Below are 13,923 nucleotides of genomic sequence, written 5' to 3'. Positions count from 1 at the left end.
AAAATCAACATGTTGAAAACTGAACTCATTCCTCACATATCTATTCCTATTGAGGGCACCACAATCCTACTCTCTCAAATTGCAGCTATGTGTCATCCTTTCCTCCTTATTCTCTCTCATATCCAATCTGTTAATAAGTCCTGCTGATTCTAACTTCCCATCATCATGCATACCCCATTCTTTCCTCTGACATTGCCACAACCTTGGGGCAGGCCCTTATCACCTCCCACCTGGATTGTTGCAATGGTTCTGGTTGGTCTCCTGCCTCAAGTGTGTCCCCACTCCAGTCTATCCTCTACTTAGCCATCAAACCAATCTTTCTAAAGTATAGGTCTGATCAGGTCACCACCTTCATTCAGTAAATTCTGGTAGCTCCTTATTAACTCTATGATCAGATAGAAAATTCTCTTTTTGGCTTTTAAATCCTTCATAACCTAACCCAGGGATGGGGAACCTGTGGCCACATGTGGCCCTCTAGATCCTTAAGTATGACCTTTTGACTGAATCCAAACTTCACAGAACAAATCCTGTTAATGAAAAGATTTCTTCTGTAAAACTTGGACTCGGTCAAAAGGCTGTACCCAAGGACCTAGAAGACCACATGTGACCTAGAGGCTGCAGGTTTCCCACCTCTGACCTAACCCCTTACCACCTTTGTAGTCTTCTTCCACCCTACTTTCTTTTATGTACTCTACAATCCGGTGACACTGTTCTTCACACAAGACACCGCATCCCCAGATTGGTGTGCATTTTCTCTGGCTATGCCCCTACCTGGAATTCTCTCCTTCCTGATCTCCTGGCCTTCCTTTAAGTCTCAGTTCAAATCTCACCTTGTGCAAGACCTCTTTCCCATTCTCTCTTAATAATAGTACCTTCTCTCAGAAACTACCTCTAATTTATCCTGTTTGTATATAGTTGTTTGAAGGTTGTTTCTTTCTTTTTGCTTTTTGGAGGGCAACTGGGGTTAAGTGACTTGCCCATGGTCATACAGCTAGTTTTGTGCTAAGTGTCTAAGGCTGGATTTGAACTCAGGTCCTCCTGACTCCAGGGCCATTCCTCTATTCACTGCGCCACCTAGCCACCCTTGAAGGTTGTCTCTTCCATTAGATTGTGAACTCCTTGAGGACAGAGATTGTTTTTGCCCCATTGCTTAAACAGTACCTGTAACATAGTAGCAGCTAAATAAATGCTTGTTGACTTGTTGAGGAAGACAACATATCCTCCAAAGACATTTATATCAGTTTGTATAATATATGACTGCATATATTATTCCATACCTCAGCATGGAACTACCAACACAAGAATTTACCTCCTTCTTATTGCAATACTAAATTCTCTTTCCCACTTGCATGAACTGATATTGAATGAAGTGAGCAGAACCAGGAGAACACCGTACACAGTAACAGCAACACTGTGTGATGACTGACTTTGTTAGACTTAGCTCTTCTGAGCAATGCAATGATCTAAGACAACTCCAAAAGACTCATGATGCTATCCACATCCAGAGAAAGAATTATGGAGTCTGAATGCAGATCAAAATCTACTATTTTCTCTTTCTTCCGTTTTTAAATTTTTCTTTCTCATGGTTTTTCCCTTTTTACAATATGACTAATGTGGAAATGTGTTTAATATGATCATACATGCATAGCCTATATCATATTGCATGCTATTGTGGAAAGGGGAGGACTAGAGAAGGGGGGATTAGAACTCAAAATCTTATAAAAGCAAATATTGAAAACTAAAACTAAATAAATAAAATGCTCTTTCCCTCCTGGATGTACCAAAAAGTCCTCAGAATCACTTGATAAAGAACAAGAAACTATTTCCTCATCAGAGGAGTGAGTTCTACCTTCCATAGGAGGAGTTTCAACATAATTTAAAAAGACAGCTAGGTGGCACAGCAATCAGGAAGACCTGAATCCAAATACAGCCTTACACATTTACTTGCTATGTGACCTTAGGGAAGTCACTTAACTTCACTCAACCTGAGTTTCCTCATCTATTAAAAAAAATGACAATAATATCTACCCACCTCTGGATGTTGTAAGGATAAAATGAGTTAACTTATAAAGTACTTAGTGAACCTTAAAGTACTTTTAAAATGCTTATTATCTAACTGCTGGTTTTTCTTCCCATTCTTCTCTGGGTTGCATTCTTCTACCCTTACATGGGATATCCTTACATGGGATAAGATTTCCCTCTGTGGTTTCATAGATTTTTCTCCCCATTTGTTTTCCTCTTAAAACATTACTCTACTTCAACAAATACTAAGTTCTTACTGATGGAGTGCCTAGGTGCCTGTACTTGAGCCCCAGTTTGTAAAATCACATCCAGTTCTAAAATCACATTTCTCCCTAGCCTCAAATCTCCCTAGCCTCAAAACCCTTGCCTCAAGCAGTTTCTCTCTCGATCAAGGGCAGCATGCCCTAGCAAAATACTTATCTCTCTTCCTGATACAGTAGCCAGCTTCACCTATAGAATTTAGTAGTTTGACCCAGCTGTGTACTGGCTGAACTGGCTGTGTACTGGGTCATAAAGATATTTACTACTCATTGACTTATTGTATGTGTCCTAGAGTCCGTCATATGTATACTCCCTAGCTCATTGAATACCTCGTTATCTTGGAATATACGTTTACTCCCAACATCTATCTTGTCTAACGAGACATTGATGGGGACAGCCTGGGTATTTCTCAGTCTTAAACATCTTAGTGATGTTTTAAGCCTAAAACCACACCTCCATGCAGCCCCACCCACCCACCCAGGGATCTTTCCCAGTGAATTCTGGGCAATGTACCTATGCAGTAGATATTAAAAGTGCATATTCCTTTAAGGACTGACCACTCCTTAACCACTCCCTAATCCCCCCCTAACTCACCTAGTTAGCATATTTGGCACAGATTTCACTGTAGAATGTCCTATATAAACTTTAACTGTATCCCTCTACAGTTGCAGGTTCCCTAAGAACTCTTACACACTGTATAGTGTAACAATAAATCTTTGCCACCTTGACTTAAAGAATGCTTGAGTCCATGAATTCATTCCAGACTGCTTTCCAGTGACTCTTGGTTCTTGGGGTTCCTGGACTCCCTGAACTCCTTGACCCCTGCCTCATTACTATGTACCAGATACTTGGCTAAGAGCTGTGGATGCAAAGACAAAAAAGAACAGTCCCTGACCTTAAGGAGCTTACATTCTACTGGGAGAGGGGCAATACAAAAAAAAAAATACATAAGTAAATACAAAGTACATAAAATAACGTAAGGAGAAAGAGCATGCTACTTTTTCCTGAGAAGCCCACATTCCTCCAGCCCTCCATCCTCCTCTAGTAGAGAGAGCAGCCTGCATTTTGTACATACATAGCTATTAATTGGCTCTGGAAACAACACATAGTAAAACCTCTACAATTCTTAAAATATTTTCCTAAATGTTCAGTTCCCTATGACCCTTTCTATTAACTTTTATAGCATACTGCATCCTAGGGGTTCTGTTCCCATACATCTTAAGTCAGGAGTTTTGATAGGGGACTTCCCCATCCTTTCTTACACTTTCCTGCCTTCTCTTGTTTCTGAAACTCCTTGGTCAGGTAATTGATCATTAACAGAGTTCTACCAACAGTTCTACAGCAACACATTGAGTTGTTACCTGCTAGAAGGCCTTTGAGTTCAAGTCCTTTATTGGTTTGTTCTTTCTCTACTCTCCTGACTGTTCAGAGATGTGCTTTCATTTTGCCCTCTTCATTATTCATAGTATTTAAATAGGTGACCAATAAATATCTGTTGAATAAATGGACATAAGACACCTGCACTGGACCACAGGTAAAGATAGAAGAGATTTGGAAGTCATCATGCTCAAAGCTTCATTTTACAGGTGAGAATCCCAAAACCCAGAGAAATAAAGGTGACTTTCTCAAGGTCCAGGGGTGTGCTGGAGCCAGTTCAAACTGGCTTTCAAAAGCTGATTGCTAAATTTGCATTGTGAGCATTCATACCTTGGGAATAAATAAGCTACCAATCAAGGCTTGACTTATTGTTTTATTGATTGTCTATACATGGAGTAAATGTTAATAATGAAGATTAAGTTCAAAACTGTTTTGTGTCACTTTCAGAGTTGGTTGGTAATCATTTTCCCAATTACATTTTAATCTGGTTCACCAGGGGAGGGAACTTTTCAGTTTACCTCTCATATGTGATGAAGAAGGGTGTGAGAAGGAAGCTTTCTGACCTCCCTCTCTTGTGATGGCAGACAATGAAGAGAATGCTCAAACTCAAGCCATCCAGGAGATACCAAAAGAACTACAACCTAAGCTCAAGGAAGCACTAACTGATAAGAATGCCAGTGTACGTATGGCAGCAGCTGTGTGTCACTATACCATCCAAGCACATGACAGCCAAGCCCAGAAAATCATGCAAAATGCCCTGGAAGTAGGTGAGGGGCTAACATGCCATCACTTTTCCTCTGAATCTAGGGATATTGAAGGGCTGCCCTCCATCAGCCTTTTTTACACTTATTTTTTTACTACTCCTTTAATTTCCAACATCGCCCTCTAGAAATTTTGCTATTACTCAAGAGTTTGGTTTTATAAAAAGCCAATAGCTCCAGGAGCTATTGTTTCTTTCTATCTATCATGCCTATAGTTGTGGCATGTTAATCTCAGGTAGTCTCTGGGCTATTGTCTCATGGTCCAAATAGGCTTCTTACAGTCCAGAGTGATTAAAAAGAAGCCCCTTCATTCTTTTTTTGTTTTATGAGACAATTGGGGTTAAGTTGCACAGGGTCACACAGTAAGTGTCAAATGTCTGAGACCAAATTTGAACTCAGATCCTCCTGACTCCAGGGAAAGTGCTCTATCCACTTCTCCACCTAGCTGCCCCATTTTGTTTGAGGGTTTGTTTTTTGAGCCCCTTTACTCTTTTTTTTTTTAAAGCAATCGGGGTTAAGTAAGAGCCCCTTTATTCTTAAAAGAAAAAAATCACGATTAAGCAGAGCACAACAAGGTTATTAAGCAGAGATATAAGATAATTTTTTTGTACACTCAAAAGTCAAGCTGTGGAAAAGGAAAGAGGAAAGAGAAAGCTCAGGTAAGAGTCATAGAGGTCAAATGTCTTTGGACCATCAAGGAATGGTGCTATTCGAGGCCCTGGAGTAGAAATTGAAACCTGAAAATTAGGCCCCTTCAAGGAACTTTGACAAAGCAGCTACCCTCGCCCATAGGGCATCATCAGGGCATTCCTCTCTATTCTTAAGGATCATGATTCCTAAAAGGGTGGAGGACAGTAATTGAGGAGGCAGGGTCCCAGGAACCCATTTTTCCATTTTTTTGCAGGAAACTACCCTACCATCACTGTCTCCTCTAGGTCTTTCCCCAATAACTTTTGACCTCTAAGGAAAATTCCTATTGAATCAATTAATCACTGACGCATTTATTGAGTATCTACTATGTGAAAGACATTATGTACTATTGTAGTGTTTACCGAATTTTGCTCAAAACATTTGAGATGGGGGAAGGGACAGACGGTAAGGGTGTGAATGCTTTTTGGAAGCCCTGAATTATACTTGCTTATTCAAGTTATGGGTATGCTTCAAGGAACACTTATCCCTTCTCATCCCTAGCTAAGTCACTTGTGTAGCCCATCTAAAGTGAGACCACCCATGGGCCTGGTTTAGGGGTTCTGGAAGTTGAAGGACAGGCTTTAGGTGTGACCATCCCAGAGGGATAGTCTTTAGACTGTGGAAATCAGTTCTAACTGCTTCATGATCCTTTTTCTACTCTTCCTCCAATTTCATCTTGACAGGTAATGATGCTGACAGCTGGGCAGCAGCCCAATGCTTGGCTCTGGATGGTATTGCTTCTTTTGCTGTGGTAAAGAGAATCCTTCACCAACTTTTTTGCAGAAAGGACAAGGAAACAGAGGAACAAACTTGTCTCCTATTGAGCCATCTCAGTGATAAGACGGTAGGTGCCCATTCTAGAGGCATACAGAAATTGGATCTTTTGCTGCTCCTATAGCCAAGTTATGACAGGATTGTACTTTTTCCTATCAAGTTGCCTTCATAGGGGTGGACTCTATGGTCTATTTATACTAATACCTCGACATTGAAAAGGGCCATTCATAATATTCCAAAAACATAAGCATTTATCACATGCCTAATTATTCATGGGAAATGTGAGCTGGTATGGCTAGAGACATATTGGCACACTAAGGTTTGGACAGTAGCTAGAATTTGGGAAAGTTAATGGTGGTTAATTCTCAAGGCAGGGAAACTGAGGATGGAGCCTTTAGTTTACAGACACCAGAACAAGTCAGAGCTTGGGGATACCAGGAAGTCAAACAAAAAGTCTAAGGGTCTGTAGGGAACAATAGTCAGGTTTCTGGACAGTTCACAGAATCTCAGAGTTGGAGGTAAACTCAAAGTTCAATCTAGTCCAGACCCATTCCTGCATGCAAATCCTTTCAACAACATACCCCAAAGTAGCCATCCAAACATTACTTGAAGTCCTCCAATGCCCAGTAACTGCAGACAACCCATTGTACTTTTGTATAACTCTAATTGTTAGCAAGTTTTCCCTCACATTGACTCTAAACTTTACTCTTGGAAACATCAGCTTGTTTTTCCTTGTTCTGCTTTCTGGGGCCAAGAAGAACAAAGATAATCCCCTCTTCCACTTGATGGCACTTCCAATACTGAAAGACATCAGTCAAGGACCTCTGAATCTTCTCTTCTCTAGACTAAACACCCCCAGTTACTTCAATCACTTCTCATAAGGCAGGAATTTGAGACCCTTAACCATGCTGGTTGCCCTTTTCTGGACACTTTCCAGATCATCAATATTTTTCTTAAAATGTGATGAACTCAACTGAACACTATACTCCTAAGTAGAGTATAGCAGGTCTATCATTGCCTTATTGCTTATTATTACACCCCTCTTAATGCTGCCTAATAGTATATTTGCATTCTTGACTGCTATAACACACTATTGACTCACATTTAGTTCATAGACCACGAAAACCCATCTTTTTTTTTAAGATGAGTTACTACCGGGGCGGCCAGGTAGCACAGCAAGTAAGAGCACCGGCTCCAGTGTTGAGAAGACCTGGAAATCGAATCCCGGGCTCAGACACTTAGCACCCACCCAGAAACACCTGGCCATGTAACCTTGAGCAAGTTACTTAACCCCGATTGCTTAAAAAAAAAAATATGAGTTACTACCTAGCTATGCTTCCTTTATTACACATGAAGTTGAATTTTTTTAACCTAAATAAGAAGCTTGGTTTTTATATTGACTATATTCACTCCTATTAAATCTATTTTCTGTCAGGATCTTCAGGTATTCGGTATCCTTCCCAATTTTGTACCATCAGCAAGTTTGATAAACATGCCATCTATGCATTTATCCAAAGTATTGATTTTTAAAAAGCATCAAATAGCTATAGTCAGGGAAAATTTACCTTACCCTTTGAATTATTGTTCTGTCCTGGGCCTGGGGAGTTGATTTACAGAGATGGAAAGAGTAGAGTAAAGTAACATCCGATTAACCTGTTATATAACAGGGAGACTGCCTTTCCCCCAACTCCTTTTGAGGGTCTTGCTGAACCCTCATTTGCAATGGAGCAGAAGTTATGAGATAGGATAAAAGGAGGCTATACATTGTAACCTTCTCTTGTCATTCCCTTTCTTCTTCTCTTTGACCTTGCCAAGCCAGGAAAACCAATTCCCCTTGTAGTCAAATTTGAGATAAGTAGTGCACATTCTTCCTACAATTTCTTCTCGCAATTTTCATGTATGTTTAGTTGGTATTCTATCATTCTTCACCAAAAGATCTGAGAGGTATCCAGGAAGAAAGCAAGGATATGGTTGGAGATAAATATCTCCCTATGAGAACATTTGGTCTAGTTATCTTTCCACCTTTTTTTCTATGTACAATGAACTTTTTGATCACAGAATGCTGTTTCTAAATCTATTCATGTAGTAAGAAGTGATTTGAACCCACAGATGGGATAGGGGCTCTGAGCTAGGTATAGATGGCAAGTTTCATATTTTAATATTTTGAGCAATATTCTATTTCATTTTATAGATGAAATTCAGACCCAGCCATCACAGGGTTATTCCAAGCTGCGTCAGTCTACTGCTGCCTCATAGGCTAGGCAATAGGGAAACAACCTTATTGATAGGCTGAGCTTCCACAGGTATATCAACAGGGATACTGCAGCCTCTCAGAAAAGGAGTAGCTCATGCATGCACAGGAGATAGTAACTATCAAAATCTGAACTGGTAGGCAGTCCAGATATTGCACCCATTTAATTAAATTCCCTTTCTAAACAATGAGCTTATTAATAAACCATGTTTCCATAGGCTTAAGGAAGGAAGCACTAAAGTCCTATAATCCAAATGTTATGGGAATGGGAATTTAAGATCTTCCCTCCTCCTAGGCCCTTTGATAGGCTTAAGTGCACCTGGAGCTTGTGGCGGGAGGCTTGGTTTTCGGGAATGCTTTTTGATTGGGCAGTGGGTCAAGAGGGTTGTTACATTCTCTGATCCAGGAGAAGGCTATATATACCCTGATGTGAGATTTTGTTTTGGGGCTCACTTTGAGAAGTGTTGTATGATTTCACTAGACAAGATTCTGGGCAGCTGTTGAACCCCCGGCTTTGAAAACCCAGATGTTGGTGCTTCCCTCTCTGGTAACTGTGACTAGATATGGATGTAATAATGGTCAGAGTTGGAAGCCTACCTGCTGAATTGTTTCTCTGTCTGCTTGTAACTTCTGTCTGTATACTTTGAAGTTCAGGGTGCTGACTTTTTCCCCTGAACTAGGTAAATGATATGTTTGATTGATCAAAGCAAGATTGTTAACCCATTTTGAGTTACTTTCCTTTAGAAAAGCAGATCTAACAACCTTTGTTGGCAGCCACCCTGGGGATGTTAGGGTGCTTGCTGCTACAGTAGGCAGTCCAGATATTATACTCATTTAATTAAATTCCCTTTCTAAACAATGCGCTCATTGGGGCGGCTAGGTGGCGCAGTGAGTAAAGCACCAGCCCCAGAGTCAGAAAGACTGGAGTTCGGTTCCGGCCTCAGACACTTAACACCCACACAAAAAAACTAGCCGTGTAACCTTGGGCAAGTTACTTAACCCCAATTGCCCTCCAAAAGGCAAAAAAAAAAAAATTTCGATCATTAATAAACCATGTTTCCATAGGCTTAAGGGAGGCAGCACTAAAGCTGTATAATCCAAGGGGCCCAAGTGGGTGCTAATCTCACATAGCAAAAAAGCTAATTACAGATCCCTAGGGCACTGTACTAATGATGTCCTTCTAAGCAGACACTGAACCATTAATGACTTCTTTGGGGGTCCAATCATTCAAACAACTCTGAAGTCACATAAATATGCTGTCAATTATTCCACTGATCTCTAGACAGTATAAAATGCCTGGGAGTACACCTGCCAAAACAAATCCAGGAACTATTATAAACAAAATTATATGAAAATAACCTTTCTATACAAATAAAATCATATTTTAATAATTGAAGAAATATTAATTTTTCATGGGCAGGTAGGGTCAATATAATAAAATGACAATTTAACCCAAATTAATTTATACACTCAATGACATAACAAATTAGCAAAAAATTTCTCAATTAGAAAAAATTACAACTAAATTAATTTGGAAGAACAAAAAGCCAAGAATATCAAAGGAACTAATAAAAAATGTAAAGGAAGGAGGTTTAGCAGTGCCAGACACTAATCTCCATCTTTTCCATCAAAATAGTTAGCCAAAGATGTTGAGTTGCAATGGAAAAAAATATTGAACTAGGATTTGGGAGATCTTGGATCTATTCTTGGTTTTTTTGCCCTTGGCCTGTGTGACTACGTTGTTAACACTGTCATAAAGTAAATTCAGTAAAGGTGTGGGGAGCAGATGAATGACACCTCATCCTTCTGGTGGTACCCAGAGACAACTTTTAACTAGGATATTTAGGAAAGAAAGGGTGGGAAAGGGTGGCTACTGTTCCAGGTACATTTTATCTAGTGCTTTTTTATCACTCTGAGATACTATAACTATTAATTTGAAGAATCAAACATCTCGGAAGCAAAGGCTCTGAAATGCACATGAATTAAGGATATTATTGGGCAGAGCACAAGAGTAAGCCTGATCATTAGGGGAAAAATATTTTCAGCATAGGAAAAAAAATATTTTCAAGTCTTGCCTTGCAAGACAGAAGTGGTCCTTAGTATGGATGAAGACTGCAAATGTTTGTGGAAAGAATTGCTGCCATTGATGGAAGTAAAAGGAAGTAGCTGAAGTTGCCACATGAATTCTGGTAAGCTGTTTCAAGTTAGGGGGACTGCCTGCAAGGTGGATTCTAACACACACATAATCTTATCTCTAGGAGTATCAGTACAGTAGGGAAATAAAATTGTAGAGGATCATGGGAGTAGGAGATAAGTCAAGTGGAACAGGAACAGCCTCAAAGGACTTGTCTAAGAGATTTCTACTAGGACTCGGATAGTGACTTCATTTGGCAGAAGACTGACTGGGTGCCTTGGCCCTTCTACACAGGGATACTATAACTGGTATACTCAAAGGAAGTAGGACCAAAGTTGGTATTTTTCCTGGAGAACAGCCTTGATGTTCAATGAGATGCAGAGATTTGTGTGAGGACACAGCAGAGGAGGAGCCAGGTGAGGTTTATGGGCTTGATTAGTTAACCCAGATCCAGCAATCAGGGTTTTTGAGTGTGACCCTCCTGTGTGTATATGGGTTCCTTTGATTGCCCACTCACCAAGAACAGACTAAGCAGTAGCATTGTTGGTATGGCTAAAGTTCTGTATTTTCAGAGGTGAACATTTACACCTTAGAAAACTCAATCACTACAAATCAGGGTTTGACTTTTTTGTTTTGTTGATGGTCTAGATAGACTGAAGAAGGTGTTAGTAATGCAGATTAATATATTACTTCTCAACGGATGAGGGCAGAGTTAGAAGGAGAAAGAGAATTTGGAACTCAAAATGTTTTTTGAAAAAGGAATGCTAAAAATAAATAAATGGGGGGTGGCCAGGTGGCTCAGCGAGTAAGAGCACCGGTTCCAGTGTTGGGACGACCTGGAGATCGAATCCCGGGCTCAGACACTCAGCACCACACCCAGAAATAACTGGCCGGGTAACCTTGAGCAAGTTACTTAACCCCAATTGCTTAATAAATAAATAAATAGATAGATAGATAGATAGATAGATAGATAGATAGATAGATAGATAGATAGATAAATGAATGAATAAATGATGAAATTTATAATATATAAATAAAACATTGCAGATTGTTGGACATAATTATTAAATACAATTTTAAATTATTGTTTAAATTATTAAAATAAAATAATGCAGATTATTTGTGTGTGTGTGTGTGTGTCTGGGAGCCCTGTTGTTAAACATTTATCAGCATTGCTTGAACTCTGTAGGAGTGCATTCAGGGGACTCAGAGAATGAAGTTATCATCACACTAGAAGTCTGGTGACTGTAGGCTAATTAATAATAACAACAATAATAAAAATTGGCATGTATATAGTGCTTTAAGATTTGCAAACTTTACATCAACTATCCAGTATCACAACACTCCATCTACATGTTCTGTGCCCATGCTACTTATTGCCCAGAAGTCACTATCTAACTCACTTCACTACCACAACATCACCTGGGATTCTGAACTTTAGGGGTTGTAGACAAGGCATTTACATCCAAGCTATCACCAACTTAGAAAGAAAATATGAATGACATCATAAGAGATGTGAAATATACATAGGGCAAGTTATATATTTGTCCTTGTGAGAAGAAGAGAAAAGGGAAAAAACTAATACTAAATTAGGGTCAAAGACCAACCTAGGAGTTTTCTGTTAAAATTAGGTGAATTAGGCCCCTCTTTTGCCCTCTCCAGATTTAATGGAACCCAGGTTGGCTGGCTGTGATTGAAAGCATTCTATCTTTCCACTCCTATGAGATAGACATTCCACTTTTTTCATGATCCTGATGATGAATGCCACATTATGGTGGATCTTTCAAGGTTCCATCACCACCGAAGGTGCATAGAGAAACCACTGAACTATGTCTTATATCTCCCCAGAGCCTGATACATACCCTACTTGCTGTGGAGCTGAACAGCTGCCAGTGGGAAGACCGAATTGTGGCCTGCCGAGCTCTCTCCCGCATCAGTGGGAGGACTGTCAGCCAGGTAAATGTTTTTCTTGCCTTGCTAAATCCAAGTTGCAGTATAAGTAAGGTGTGCAACACTTGCAGCTATTTGACACTGTCAAATTCCCCATTCCCACTCTAGTATGCTTTTAACACAGATCTCTCTATCCCAGTGCTGCTGCTTCCTGTCTCTAAGGCTACCAAAATCAAAATAAAAAAATACCAGCCATATCACAATGCATCAGCAAGAAGCAGCTAGCTCCTGTAACAAATCTTCTGCCAGACTGATCAGATACTAGCCAAGTGCAACCCCTAGCCCACCCCATAGATGTGCATCAGGAATAGGCTAAGTATAGAGACTCAAAGTACACTTATATCTAGTCCCCAAATAAAAATCATTTCCAAATGCATCTATGGTCTTCTGTGACCTTGACTACCTCTTCCACTACCTATCTTGAACTCCCTGAACAAAATAAATATATTTGTATTGCATGTCTAATCAGTATCCAGTTATGAATGTTGGAAGGCCTGGGCATGGTCTTCCTGGTGTAAACAAGTATAGGAGATGTTTCCTAGTATTGGACAAGAGAAGGGAGGGAAGGAGTGATGGTTATGCTTCATATCTGAGCCTTGTTTTAGCAAAAATTACCACCACCCCACTTCTGAGACAATAAGATTCCACTTTTTCTATAGCCCATGAAAATTAGACAGGATGTCATACAACTAATGTGGAAATTTGTTTTTCATGATTGTACACATCATTTCGTTTTTCTTGCCTTGTCAATGGGTGGAGGAGAGGGAGTAGGGAAGGAGGGAATTCTAAATTGAAAATGAAATAAAATTGAATTAAAAACCAAAACAACAACAAAATGGATGCTATAATCCCTCGCCTCAAGAGGCCTATAGTCTAGTTGATGACATAAAATAATTAGCAAACAAGTACTAAGCTACATAGTACTTACTATAAGCATAATTGGAGAAGAGAGATTACTAAAGACTAGAATAGTCAGGGAAGACTTCATGGAAGAGTTGGGTCTTGAACTGTGCTAAATCTAGGTAAGTATACAAAGGACATTCCAAACAAGAGAAGCAGCAAGACTGAAACCTAACTACCATTCCTATCTGCCCTAGATGACTCTTCCTAGTGCAATGGAGATACCCCATTCTTTCTAAGCCTTTTCTTTCCCCATCAATCTGCCATTACCTATGGGTATTTTCAGCTATCTAAATGGATTTGCCACAAGGTTGCCCAACTAGATCGTCTTATTCTCATCTAGTCTGAATACCACAAGACTGGCCTGAAACTATATCTGTCATTCCCATGGCCCTGAATATCTGACTGTTCTTCAAGTCCCACTGTCTAGTTGAATAACCAAGACACAGAAGTTCAATTACTGATAGGAAAATCATGGGGAAATCAGCAAGATAGCAGTGTAGAAGCAGGAAAACTCCATAAGCTCTCCCCATAACCACCTCAAATACCTATAAAATATGACTCTAAACAAATGATAGAGCTACAGAACCCACAAAGTGACAGAGAGAAACAAATCTGCGGAAGGCAGCCCCACAGGCCTACAGGAAGGATCCATCACAGCATGCTGGGAGCCTAGCCCAGCCCTGCATGAGCCCGCAGTTTTAACCCCAGGGCAGCCCCAACCAGCAGTGGCTGGAGCAGACTTTGGGAGAGTGGATCACCAGCAGCTGTGGTGGTTTCTAGAATTATCAACCCATAAATAC

General features: G+C 40.0%; 1 protein-coding gene across 1 annotated transcript in view; it reads left to right on the top strand.

Moving 5' to 3' along the window:
• HEATR4 (HEAT repeat containing 4) overlaps window positions 1-13,923 on the top strand; it is a 108,176-nt gene that overhangs the window by 29,922 nt on the left and 64,331 nt on the right. The window contains exons 6-8 of the mRNA XM_069092131.1: window positions 4,245-4,427; window positions 5,795-5,955; window positions 12,059-12,226. Of these exons, the coding sequence (XP_068948232.1) occupies window positions 4,245-4,427; window positions 5,795-5,955; window positions 12,059-12,226 (512 nt within the window). The remainder of the gene's footprint in view (window positions 1-4,244; window positions 4,428-5,794; window positions 5,956-12,058; window positions 12,227-13,923) is intronic.

Source organism: Petaurus breviceps, unplaced genomic scaffold, assembly GCF_028583685.1.
Source record: "Petaurus breviceps papuanus isolate PSGF00001 unplaced genomic scaffold, PetGlider_PUasm1.0 189, whole genome shotgun sequence".
NCBI lineage: Eukaryota > Metazoa > Chordata > Mammalia > Diprotodontia > Petauridae > Petaurus > Petaurus breviceps.
The sequence above is the reverse complement of the archived record's forward strand: the minus strand, read 5'-3'. Positions and strand labels throughout refer to the sequence as shown.